This window comes from Xiphophorus hellerii, chromosome 7, assembly GCF_003331165.1.
Source record: "Xiphophorus hellerii strain 12219 chromosome 7, Xiphophorus_hellerii-4.1, whole genome shotgun sequence".
Classification (NCBI taxonomy): Eukaryota; Metazoa; Chordata; class Actinopteri; order Cyprinodontiformes; family Poeciliidae; genus Xiphophorus; species Xiphophorus hellerii.
The window spans coordinates 23,248,433-23,261,897 of record NC_045678.1 but is presented as its reverse complement, the minus strand read 5'-3'; the positions used below and the strand labels follow the sequence as shown (position 1 = coordinate 23,261,897).

At 37.1% G+C, this 13,465-nt stretch overlaps 1 protein-coding gene across 1 annotated transcript in view; it reads left to right on the top strand.

Moving 5' to 3' along the window:
• Positions 1-13,465, top strand: part of asic4a (acid-sensing (proton-gated) ion channel family member 4a) — a 135,927-nt gene that overhangs the window by 109,160 nt on the left and 13,302 nt on the right. The window contains exons 2-4 of the mRNA XM_032568197.1: positions 9,236-9,380; positions 11,177-11,304; positions 11,409-11,562. Coding sequence (XP_032424088.1) covers positions 9,236-9,380; positions 11,177-11,304; positions 11,409-11,562 — 427 coding nt within the window. The remainder of the gene's footprint in view (positions 1-9,235; positions 9,381-11,176; positions 11,305-11,408; positions 11,563-13,465) is intronic.

The following is a 13,465-nucleotide window of genomic DNA, read 5'->3' as shown; positions in this document are numbered from 1 at the left end:
GCTCTTGGCGGTTGGTGGTTACCGTAGCAACCAGTAACTGCCAGCCCCTCCCCCTGTGCAGCTGTGATATGCATCTGTGTTTTCCTTACAAGTAATATATTTTAAGATATATTTTAGACAAGTTTAATCATACACAGTGTTTCATGAGTAATTTTGCTATGTTATATGTTTTTAACCATTATCATTGTTAATGTTGGGCATTTTAGCTATGTTTAATTTTACAACTGCTAACTGATGCTAACTGCTATTAAATAATGCTAACTACTCTTTGAGAGCTATTGTTTTGTAGTTTGTTTAGGGTTATTTACTATATTTTATTTAATGCATAGAGGCAGAAGCGGCTGGACTGATGTTAACCACCAACTTCATTTCGTCTTTTTTAGGTATGTTTTAATGTTTAATACAAAGTAATATTTCAGTTATCAATTGTGAGATACTCTTTGAATATTACATTGGTGATTTTATTTCCTGAACTAAAAATATATATTCATTGTTGTTTAAGTTAAAGATGAGATTAGTTATGTGGATTAATGATATAAATTTACCACTATACGATCACATCAGCCTCTTTCTCTGTTGCCGTTTGTAACGTTGGGGCAGAAGCTGCCGGACTGATGTTAACCGCCTACTTGAACTTCTCTTTAGTTAGAATAAATACTGTGAACCTGTGTCTGTCGTGAAGTCACATATATTGGACCTGAAACATACACAGAAGCTTTATATACTGACAATCTAGCAAAGAAAAACACAAAACTGTTGCTTTCTTTGAGAAAACATCACCGATCCAACCTCAGACAGTGCCTTGTATTTACTTTCATTTTATGACTATATTAAATTTCCATTGGGATCTCACTTCCCAGTTGTGTAATGAAGGTTGGAAATGACACACTGTAATGTTTTGAATTGCTGCGTTATGAGACAGACATTGAGATGGAGGTTAATGGTGCAAAACATGCGAGACCTGACATGCAGCTGCACCGCTTTGCGTCTGTTTTTCTTTTTTTTGTTGTTTTTTTGAGGCATGGTGGCGTTATGACCAAGCTAAACTTAATATCCTAATCATGTGTCTGACACTTGATTGAGGATTATTTGTGCTTTCTGTAACTAAACTGTGCCATGTTAGGTGGAATAAAAGAAAAATCTCTGTTGACGTTTTATGAATTTTTGTTTTGGAAGCATGTTTACAAATTGCTCTCATTTTTTTCAGTTTCTAATCTGGATTGAAATATGTGTAAAATTCCAGAAACCTTGCTGTCAGCCTTGTCTGAGTGCTTCAAAATGTTTCTACAATAATGAGATAATCACAGTGTGACATCAGTTTATTTGGTAAATATAAAAAGCCTTCAGATATTCATTCATGTACATGCAAGAAAAAAGCATTACTATCATCACTGTCATTTTGTTTTTAATTTTGATTCAGTCTATATGTTTTTATGTAATTGTGAAAACCTAAATAAGTGCAGGAAACACAGATTCTTCTTTGGCAATAAAATTCAGTTGGATGCAGCTGAAATGTAAATACACTTTCTGCATGTTGTCATAAAAACCACAAACCTCAGTGTATTTTGTTGTGATTTTTGATATAAAAGCACAAACAGACGCATAATTTTACATTGTTTTAAACATTATTTACAAACAAAACAAAAATCCACAGACCTCCAACTCAGTAATTCATTTGGATTTATGTCTTTGAATCTAAATTGTTTGATTTATAGTGACTACGAAAAGAAATTTATTATTTTTAAATTGCAGAGCAAATATTATATTCAGTTTTCAGGTTTTAATACGTTTCCTTCAATGGGACAATACATTTTTATAGAAATTTATTGAGACACAGTAGAAGATCCAGAATCGCATCTTGTACTTTGACTATGCCATTCCAACAAATGATTCCACAGCATGATACTGCCTCCTCTATGTTTCACCATGCGTTCAGTCTGTTACATAAAATCGCAACTAAATACATTAATATTTACGGCTGTAATGTAAAAAAGGTTTGAAAATATAATGTGGATGCATACTTTTGAAAGGTACTGTAATGGGAAATTTAATTTCTCCAAGAACTAACAGAAAAACACTAGAATTGAACTGCAGAAGACATCTCTAATATAAATTTCTAGGTTTTTGTGTGTTTCTAAGCTGTTCAGATCAAACCCAGTTGAGGATGTGCTTCTGCTCCTTTCAGCTCTTTTCATGAGTTTGTCTGCAAAGTACTACAGACACTTTGTGTGATGTTGGGAAATTCACTTTGTGAGTTTTAAGAAGTAACAGTTACTTCACAAAGGAAGTTTCTCTTCAAGGAGCCTAAATGGATGTTTTTGAGAGCATGTCTGAAGGGAAAAATGGATACAGCAGAAATGCCTTCACTGGGTTTTCTCCTTTCACTTACACACCCTAAATTGTGTTTTCTTTTTGTCTTTTGTTTTTGTTGTTGTTTTGAAGACTCATTTCTCACATTCTGCTCTACTCTGTGTTCAGAGAAAATAAGACCTTACATTTTTAGACTGGCTTCTGAAGCCTGCAGCTTACAGAAAACTGAGTGTCTCCCAGAGGTCTTTTAAAGTCAGCTTTGTGGCTTTACCCTTTGACCATCACAGTACATGTGAACATTTGTGTAAAGGTGATAAAATGTGAACATTTTTCTTTTTTTTTACTACCATACTGCTCCAATATGCTGTCTTGCATCACTCAAATTAATGCAAAAAAACCCAAAAACAATCCCTCTAATACAGGAAGTTCTTTTTAAACAACAATATGGTATTACTGTATTTCTGGAAAAATGTGGGAAATTATGGTAATTTGATATAATATAATTTTCTTCCATAATGTGACCTATGTATGATCAGGGCTGCTGCCAGGAATCTTGGGTCCCATGACAAAAAAATTAAATTGGCCCCCCTGCGCAGCTGCTGTTCAATTTCTTGTCTATTTTACCGTCAAAAGTGTCATAATTTAAAAGCTTCCAGCTGCCTTCTTTCTTTGGCCCAATACTGATACTAGCGCAATATTCACTGCTAGTGAATTTTATATGCAACAGTCCACATACTGTATGCAAATAGGTCGCTTAAATTGTTTTCATTATTAATTTTAGCATAGTGAACAGTATAATATATGACATGATTTAGACAACACAGTGTGATACAATATGAGACACAATAATTTAAAATGGTATAATAGAATATGATGCTGAACAATGCAACGTTATATGCTACGATGGAAAACAGAACAATACATTTTGATACAATATTAAGATATTATTCAACATGATTGGTAGAAACTGACAATAGTTTTAAAATTTGCTTAATATTTGCAGTAGTAATCTGTAATATAAATGATGTATAGCAGAAATGATAGAAATTAGATTTTTTGTCAGTCTACCGACTAATCACGGTAATGCATGTTGATGACGTAATCATCAACATGCGGGAAGCAGCGTGGTGGAGAGCGCAAAGGAAGAGCTCCTTAAAAAGGCAGGTGCACAAACATCAGTTATCTGGACCTGGTTCAGGTTTAACCTCCCGCGGTTTTAGAGCGATGCTCAAGAAGAGTGCGGCAGATGTCACTGTCAGACAGCAGAAAAATGTAATCTGCAAAGTGTGTGGGATTTATCAAATACAAGTAATTTGTTTTACCACCTTAAAGCAAAGCTTGCAGCTGTAGTTAGCTAAATACCAGCAAATAAAAAGCAGAATTTCACACATTCATTTTAGATTAAAATTAATGTGTTTCTATGTAGAAATAATTTTTAATTTAATTACTTAACTTTGATTTTTCCTGGTAGTCACCATTGAGATTATGTTGCTGCCAATCAGGGCTTAAGGAAATGACAGGCAGCAACATAACAACAAATAACACAAAAATTTGTGTTAATCAAGTTTTAACAAATAAAAATATATACATTTCACCCAATTAGTATGTGATTTTTTTGTTTCTATTGTAAATTTTACACAAATCACATTGTGATATATATCGTTACCACCACCCATCACAATATATTAATGAGATATGAATTTTGCAGTAAAGAAGCCATTTCTGCCTTAATGAGTTTATAATAAGCAAAATGATTGTATGAGAAGGTTTTTATAGTGTAACCTACCTCTGCAACAATCCAAGCAGAACATTAAAAAAACATGTAAATAGTAAGCTTATGTGACATTGTTATTCAAGTCTCACTGCTGGGACGCTGTAATGAAGCCATTAAAGCAGAAAACGCTCTCTGTCAACCTTAAACCTTCATGAGCCGGCCTTAATGGTTTTTATCTGCCAATCAGTGCTCTCACACTTACCACCACCCTGTGTAAATGAATTCAAATCCTTCTTGCTCATACTCGGAGAACCACCCGATGACATGCAGCCTGCCTGGAAATGGATGTCCTCCGGTGAAGCACTGAAGTGATCCCTGCAGATTCTCTAAAAGGGAGAAGTTAGGACTGTCAGATCACGGCCGTAAAACGAGGGTGTTTAAAGGTTTAGCCCACCAGGGCTCCTGAATTACACGCTAAGGGCCTGGACTCCAAATGCATTTATCCAGGAGAGGCAGGAAGTGAAACAAGGCACTTTGGTGGAAAAACTCTGGCAAAACGGCACACCATGAATTTGCATTTAAAGTGTTCACATTGTAATTTGTAAGATACAATTTATGCTAATTTGATGAATTCAGGCAACGGAAAATTGTTTCTTAATGTTTGTGCCTTTCCACTTTCACACTCTCGTCCAAAGAAGTTAAGACAACGTCATTTATGCCATTTCATTGCTTTTACTTTACAAACATCCACAGTCTATCACTGAATGTAAAAAAAGAGTGGTGAAAGAGAAACATGTCTCCTCTAAGGATAAGAAAAAACTCCAGCAAGGTTGAAGAAAAACACGGAGAGAGGCTCTGCAGGATAAAACAGAACGCCGTCCATCGTTTTCACGTTACATGTACACTTACATTTATTTAGAAAAAATATGAAATGACATTCCAGGTACATTATGTACAGCAAAAACACATCAGCAAGCTGCTATTCTGGAAACACAGATAGATAAATTTCTAAAAAACATTCACAAAATTATCTTAGACACTGATGACATTTTCTGCACAAAAACAGAAAGTGACCATTTATTTCCAGTTGCTAAAAACCTTGGGGAAATATTCATATCAACATTTTTACACTTTTTAGGTAACATTATTTGAAGGGGTGTGCATAAGACTAACATGAGTAAATAATAATAAATAATGTCGCTTTTAATGCAAAGTTGACACTTTTAATGGACTTTTAATGCAACTTTGCAACTTTTAATGCAACTTTGCATTAAAAGTGTAATTATTTACCGAATGACACTTCATGACGACAGTTGTAAATATTTTTGAAGACTCCATGCTCATGACAGGTGTTATGAACACTTCTACAAATAAAGTGTTACCACAGTTTTTCACGTTACAATCAAAAACAAGTTCTTCTGACCCACACAAAGCAAATTTGAAAGATGCCTGGTTTTCATACCTTGTAGTGTGCATCCGTATTTTGTCTCTCCCGAGTCATTTAATAGAAAAACCTTTCACTGCAATTACCAGCAGCTGGTAGAAGCAATTATCTGTATGTACCAGCTGTGCACATCTAGACGCAAAAAACGATTTCTATTTGTTATTGCAAAATAGTTTGGGGTTTTTTGGCAGTACACTCTATGGGTGCTGTCATACCAGCCCTGTTTGGTCCATTTTAATCAAACTCTAGTTCATTTCTCTTGAAAGTCTGATTTGTTTGGGGAGGTGTGAATGTAAATTTTGATGTGGACCTTCAAGCTAACTCTAAAAACCTCGGTCTCGGTTTGGTTGAAGTGAACTTTGATGCTATTCAAATGAATATGTGAACACCGGGCGGACCCGAGATCGCTCCAAAAGCAGGAAGTGAACTACAGCGCAGAGCATTCTGGGTAAATACAACCAAACCAAATGTGAGAGTCTATTGCTAGTGGGAGAAATGGTTTGTAGTATTTTACCAAAAACTAGGGGTGCGGTTTTTTGGCCAATTGCCGATTACTGATCATTTAAAAAGCTTCACCTGCCCATTCAGATTTTCGCCGATACTCTGAAATGTTGCTCAGGATAGCAAGAAAGTTTCTGAATTGGCAACAGGCTGTTAACTGTAAACGTTCAGTCATAACCTGGTGGGCCGGTCTTTCAGTCAAACCTCTCTCACGGGAGACCAGAAGAGGACAATGGTTGATTTTTTAGACCTTTGCAGAGGTAGATAAGATCGATGGATAGGATCGGCTTCACATGTAAAAATCAGCCAATCACTAATCTCCCAAAATTAAGGAAATCAGCACCTATAAAACAGAAGTGAAATCCTACAACTGCTCAAATCTGACACCACTCCACTTTTGTTTACATTTCGTCAAAAAGGAAGTTGCGCTCATGTCTTTTTCAATGGTTTTCATATAATTTCTTTTAGTGGTTCTTGGTGCAGGATGAGCACAAGCAAATGGGTCAACAGGTTTCTCAAATGGTTTGGCTTGTTTGACACAGTGCAGTGTGAAAGCGAACCAAATGTAACAAATGTTGCAACTTTATCAAGCTATCAGATAAGAAAACACCCTTAAATAAACAATATGACACACAGAACAGATTAAAAACAGCTGGGGTTTAGGCTCCTTTGCTTACTTTCAGATACTGTAATGGTTCAGCAATTGTTAATACTGGCACAACAAAGCCTACTGTTTAAATGCCCTAAATGTCACGTAAGCAGACCGCTCTCTGTTAGGTGATGTGAAGGCTCTGGTTTCGCTCAAAGCAGCACAATAAATCCTTTCTTTTCAGTGCCCAACTTCCACGCTGCCGCTTTGTTTCAGTTTGTCGGCAGCAGTGCCAAGTCCCCACTTGGGATTTCCCCGTCATTCCTGTTACCTTTACTAAATTTGGTGCTGAATGTAACAAGAGGAAAATGCTCCATCAGTCACATTGTGGGTGTGGAGAGAGGAGCCGGAGGAAAGTTCAGTAGCTGAGAAATAAAGCAGTGGAAGCTCTGCCAGCGTCTATTTCCTGGGTGAGATGATGGGAAAAATTCTCCGTCCTCTCTGGGGATATCATTTGGAGACACACAGGCGTCCTTCAGAGGCAGAAGTTTTAGCGCGGAACCCTGGCTCTTGGTAAGGGTGTTTGGAGCGTTTCTGAAGTAAAATCCTCCTTTGCCTCGGTTGGTTTGCTCCATCAGATAAAGACTTCCAGTTGAGGCTTAAGTGTGTCAATGAATCCGGGTGGAGGCGGGGAATCAATGATAAGTGCAGCTTACCTCCGCAGCACCCGCCAAATAGAGATTAAACCATTTCAGCCTAATAGCACATGTCAGTCAAAAGTCACACTTGAGTACTTGAACCCTCTCTCCTTTGCCAACTTTCATTTTATAATCACTTCCCCTTGAAAAGATGTCGCAATTTACAAAAATGCAGAGAGAAGCGGCTGAAAATCCACATCAGAGCTGGAGCCGCCATCTGTAATTGTCAACCGTTTCTCTGAATCCTCAAACAGGACTCAATTTGAGTGTAACCATTTCTGATTTATTCAAAGACACACGCGTACAAACCAGCATGCTCAAACACCATGATCAAAGCCCCAGAGATGTATTACAGCACCAAAAAAACACAGCTGTCTCTCTGAGCAGCCGCTTTTTGTAAACGCTACTCGTTTCTCTGCTCTAATCACTGTTGTGGACATCGCGAAATTACCCACCGGTCCATAGAATTACTTGACTGGATCCAATAACAGTGGCTTTGATTTGCTGTTCAGCCGTCTCACAGGCGGATACACCCTGTGGTCTGTAAATGAGAGCTTGTGCTGTTCAGCCAGTATCCCTAATTTAGACATCATAGGGCTCATTAGGTGTATCAAACTGATATCAAAGTCAGAGCACAGATAGTGGTGCTTTAGCAAACACTGGCGCTGTGACAGTATCCCACAAACTATACGCCTGCAGGGGGTGAAGCTCTGTTTTAATGTCACCGATTTTTCTCCAGGAACTGTTGAAAGTAGTGCTGGGCGATATGGACTTACAGTTTTAGATCTGGACTAAAAACCCAACTGTTTAGAGTTGCCTATGAACCATAAAAAATGAACCACTGACCAACATTTTCATGTGTAACAATGGCACATATACATGAATGACTTGTATCACTAAACTGCACATAAATTGCATTTAATCATATTTTGAAATTTACTGATACTCTGATAAAACTAAGCAATCTCATTGACGAGTGCATGTAAACGTCTCAGGGAACGTATTGCACCGTTTTTGCACAAATATACATGAGAACATCTTCATTATTCCATAATCTGTTAAAAGATGCAAATAATTAAAAGAAACAAGAAATCTCCCTCACACATCTGTTGGTGTTTTTGTGCTTCAAAGGCCAAACACACACCTGCAGCGCTCTTTCTTTGGAAGGAGTGTGTTGCTTGAGCACGGTGCATTCTGCATCAGCTTGTAGAGAGATCCAGAACTGGACACCTGCCATACCTGGTTATGGTTGCTAAGTTCTGATTGTACCTTTACAGTTCAGTGGAGGGATTGCACAAGTGCTCAGCTGAATAGTCTTTCCAAACAACCTACACTTGGAATCAAATATCCAGAAGAAGAAAACACACACACACATTGCGTGCAGGTTAGGCAGAGTTTCCATCTGTATTTTTTTCATTTTGCTGGCTGTGCTGCACCGCCTCTTTTGTTTGCATGTGGCTCACGGTTTGTGCCTTTAAAACTCCGAGGAGGGAGCAGTTAAACGGCTTGTAAGCTGAATATTTTCTGCAGTGCAGCAGTTCAGATGAGAGGTATAAACAAAGAGATGATGTGTCCCCACCGAGACAACTCCCTTGATAGGTGGAGCTGTGATAGCTCATTCAAAACAGCCTCTCTATTATTGTCTTTTGTTTGCTTTTGAAGAAAGATTAAAAAGAAAAAGTCTGTGTCCTTTTGACGTTACAGTGGGATGCTGGTACTACTGTGCAGCGCTGTGTAGTGTCAGAAATTGATTCAAAGACAGCTTATCTCGGCCCATGAGGGAGCGAGCCAGCAGACTGCATCCAGAGGTTTCTGGGTAATATTCAGCTGCCTGTTCAGGCAGAGATTCAGCTTGTTTATTTTATTTTATTTTTTTCCGGCCCCCGTATCTCTGCAGTCATTTCAATGCTCTGCTCGTCAGAAGCGGCATGTGGACTTTGTCATGTTTGCAGTGACGATATGAATCTCTCTGTGTGCAGGTTTACACCAGATACGGGAAATGCTACACTTTTAATGGCAACAAGACGACATCCAAGAAGACGAAGCAGGGCGGGATGGGAAATGGGCTGGAGATCATGTTGGATATCCAGCAGGATGAGTATCTGCCCATCTGGAGAGAGACGAGTAAGACCCACAAACATCCTACGGCCTCAAAACACAGCATGAAATAATCATTTAATTCATCGTTTTATCTGCACCACACTGTAAATACACAACGAACTGCAAAATGTTGATTCCACAAACCTCAGTGTGGTTTATTGGGAGTCTTTTAAATGAATCAAAAAGAAAAACGTTCAAAATTAACAAGTGAAAGGAAATTGATTGATTTTTTTTGCTTTGTTTTTTGTTTGATTTTGTTTTTTTACAAATTGCAATAATGTATAAAAATCTAGCAGTTACGCCTAAAAGTATTCATACTTTCAGTATATTTAGATTTAAAAATGTATTTTCAACCAATCTGAAATGACCTTCTCTGAGATGACAATAAAAAGAAAATATATATATTTATTCATTTTTATCTACATTTGATTTTAAAAATGACGTGCAATTTCTTAATAAATAAACTGTCTTTATATTTTTTTTATTTTTAGCATATCAAATACTTGTTAAAAAGCCTTTTGGCATGTTTCCAATGGTACATTAAATATTTTTCTTTGGTAATGAGCGTTATGTCAGATTGCTTGATCAGATCCCAGTCTTTCATCCTTTTCCTGCACTGCAGAAACATAAAATTTTACCAAGTATTTTGGATTTAGTTTACAGTTCAAATACCTTAGTAGGGTAAAAATGAGACAAAACTAACTTACAAGTAACTTTTCAGCAAGAAATGCCTTGTTTTAAGTTATTTTAACTTAATAAAGTTAAAATGTTTTAAGTTATCTTAACTTAATAAAAGTCCTAGTTATAAGTGAGATAATCTGCCAGTGGAAAAACATGTTTCCCATATTTTAAGTCAAAATGTTTTGTTCCATAAGCTGGGAGATTATTTCACTTATAATTTGTATTTTTCATCAATATTAAGGAATTATTAACTAAAAATAAGCTCCTATCTGCTGAAAAGTTACTTGTAGGTTAGTTTTGTCTTATTTCAAGTGTACTGAGATATTTCCACTAGAAACTAGAACAAAAATATTTGGTAAGATTTTGTGTTTTTGCAGTGTGAGGTTGGAGGGTTCCCATGTAATCACCTTAATTTAACTCTCTTCGGAGATTACCCGTCCAATTCAGGTCCAAGCTCCATACAAGCTGCTCAAAGTCAATAAAATTACTTCTGGTCAAAATAAATATTTTTGTATAATTCGAAGATTACATTCAATCTAAATTTACCTGGGATGTGAATATGTTTGGATTTTTTTAACCTCAAAGTTAGTGGGGATATGAATTGAGTTAAATATGATAGAAAACCTGTTAGTTGGACAGGTTATTGACCCTCCATGCTATAATAGAATAGTCTGAGTTAAAAATGGCTCTACATGTGCAAATCTGTAGGAAATATACCCCAGGAGATTTCATTTAGTTTATTTATTCAGCACCTATTCACAATTAATGTTGCTTCATTCACTTTATAGAAAATTAACTCAATCCAATCATACAGAGAAGCAGAAATTTGGAACAATACGCTAAAGTTTGGATTGTTGTAATTCTCTTTTTGAATCTTTTTTACAGTGCTTTTACACATAAACCATGGGATTTGTTAAAGGGAATTCCCGACCAACACACTGTGATCTGTGCTTGTTCTGTTGCTGCATAATATTCTTCCCTGTTGGCTTTATTTCCCCAAACATGCTTGAAATGCGGTTCGCAGTTAGCATCAAGCTGAATCTGAGCTGTCAAATGATGCAGACTCCTGAAATCCCCGCGTTCGCTCTGCTTCCGCCACTGCACTCTCATGCTCTGCTTCACATTGTTTCGCCGCGTAGATGAGACGTCTCTGGAGGCCGGCATCCGAGTTCAGATCCACAGTCAGGACGAGCCTCCCTACATCCACCAGCTGGGCTTCGGCGTCTCGCCCGGCTTCCAGACCTTCGTTTCATGTCAGGAGCAAAGGGTAGGCCTTTTTTCATCCCTGCTTTGCTGCTGTTTGTGCTGCCCTCCCTGAAACTGTTCGCCGCTGGAAGCGCAGCCTAATCTAATACATGTCTGTGTACTTAGCTGACCTACCTGCCCCAGCCCTGGGGGAACTGCCGCTCCACCAGCAGGGAGAAGTTCCCGGGATACGACACGTACAGCATCAGCGCCTGTCGCCTGCTCTGCGAGACCAACGAGGTCATGCGCGTGTGCAACTGCAGGATGGTTCACATGCCTGGTAAGAAACGCAGAAAACTGCATGTGTGAAACAAAATCTGTATAAAAACGTATCAGGGCCACATACAAAGGGGGTAAAAATGAATACATTTCTGCCAAAAAATCTCAGAAATGTTCTAGAAAAAACAAGGCAGTTTCTGAGTTTCAAAAGTCAAAAACTCAGAAATCTGGAGATCTCAGAAGTTTTCTAGAAAAAAAGTTGCAATTTCTCCAATTGAACGGTCTGAAATGTTTTACCTTTGAAACTCAGAAATGTTATTGTTTGGTTTTTTTTGTACGTTCCTGAGATTAATCTCAAAATGTTTTTTGGCCAGAAATATACTCCTTTTTCCTTTTTTTAAATGTATTTATTTATTTCAAAACTTTTGTGAGTTTGCATAGTAAAAAAAATGCTAGAAAAAACTCAAGTAAAAAATGTCAAAAACTAAAAATGTTCAACTTTTGAAAGTTTCTGAAAGGTTTTTTTCAAGATGTCTGGGTTTTTGGGCTGAGATTTACTCCCGTCTTTTTTAACCTTGATATTTGTGAGTTTGAAATATTTTTTTAAAAATCTGGAAAAACTTTTTAAAAGTTTCAATCTTGAAATGTGGACATTTCCAATCTTTCAACTTTTTTCTGAAACATTTCTGGGATTAATCTCGAACTTTGTGCGTTTTCTTCTAGCAAATTGTAAAATTTTAAAATATTCTTGTTTTTTCTAGAAATTTTCTGAAATTAATGTCAAAATTTCTGGGCTTTCTGGCTGAAATTTACTCCTCTTCCATTTTTATCTACAATCGCCCTAAAAACTGAGGACATTTCTGAGTTGGAAAAGTAAAACATTTGCTAGAACAAACTCAGAAAGTTTTTCCTAGACACTTTCTTAGCTTAATCTCCAACTTTCTTTTCTAAAAAATGCTCGACTTTTCAAACTCGGAAAATTCCTTGTTTTTTCTAGAAAATTTCTCAGATTAACGTTAAAATGTTTGAGATTTTGGCGGAAATTTACTCCTGTTTTTTTATCTACAGCTGCTCTAAAAACAAAGGAAATTTATGAGGTTGAAAAGTAGAAAATTTGCAATAATAATAAAGAAACTCAAATTCTCCAATCCAACATATGGAGACTGTAGAAGAAGAAAGGCGTCACAAGCAGAACTCAGTAATTACAAAGCAGCCTTGTCCTGACTAAAACTTTGATCCAGTCTGATCATTTTGTCTCCAACTGATGCAAATGTAAAAAAAATCCAACTTTATTTCTGTCTAATAACTGGAAGTTGACCAATACTTGGTGCTGAAACAGAACAATGATCCCAAGTGAAGGAAAAAATGTTATGCAAAAGGTTTGCAGAAACATTTATCTCCAAACCTCAACAAACTGAAGCAGCCAAACATGTTATCGCAGACTGATAACATCATACAGAAAACAACTGATTCAACTTATTCCAGCTAAAGATGATTGTTCCAGATGTTGCGTCATGTGGAAATTGTGTCTTTTTTCCCCCAAGCTTTTATTGGCAGTTATGACATCTTTCCTCCTCCAGTGACTGCTTTGTGATTTGTTCCTTGGAATTAAGCTGAAAGCGTATCTGAGGTTGATTGGAATGTGGTCGGTTTCCACTGATGTGGTCACAACCACTTTGGAAGCGATTAAAGTGAAGAAATGTAAAGCTGTCATCACAGTTGCCATAATTCATCCCGTTGGGCTCAGTGTGTGGAACCATTAAACCGCTGGATTAAAAGCCAGAGGGTTAATCGCAATCAGCACGAAGTGGCACAAGTGAAAGAACTGAGATTTTACGGTAATAAACGACATGAAGCAAATTTATGTCTTCAAAATGACTGTCAATGAGAACCCTCATTACGTTTCTCTTTTTCAAAGAAAACCATTGGAGCAACCTCCCTGTGGAGAATCTGAATGTGCTGGA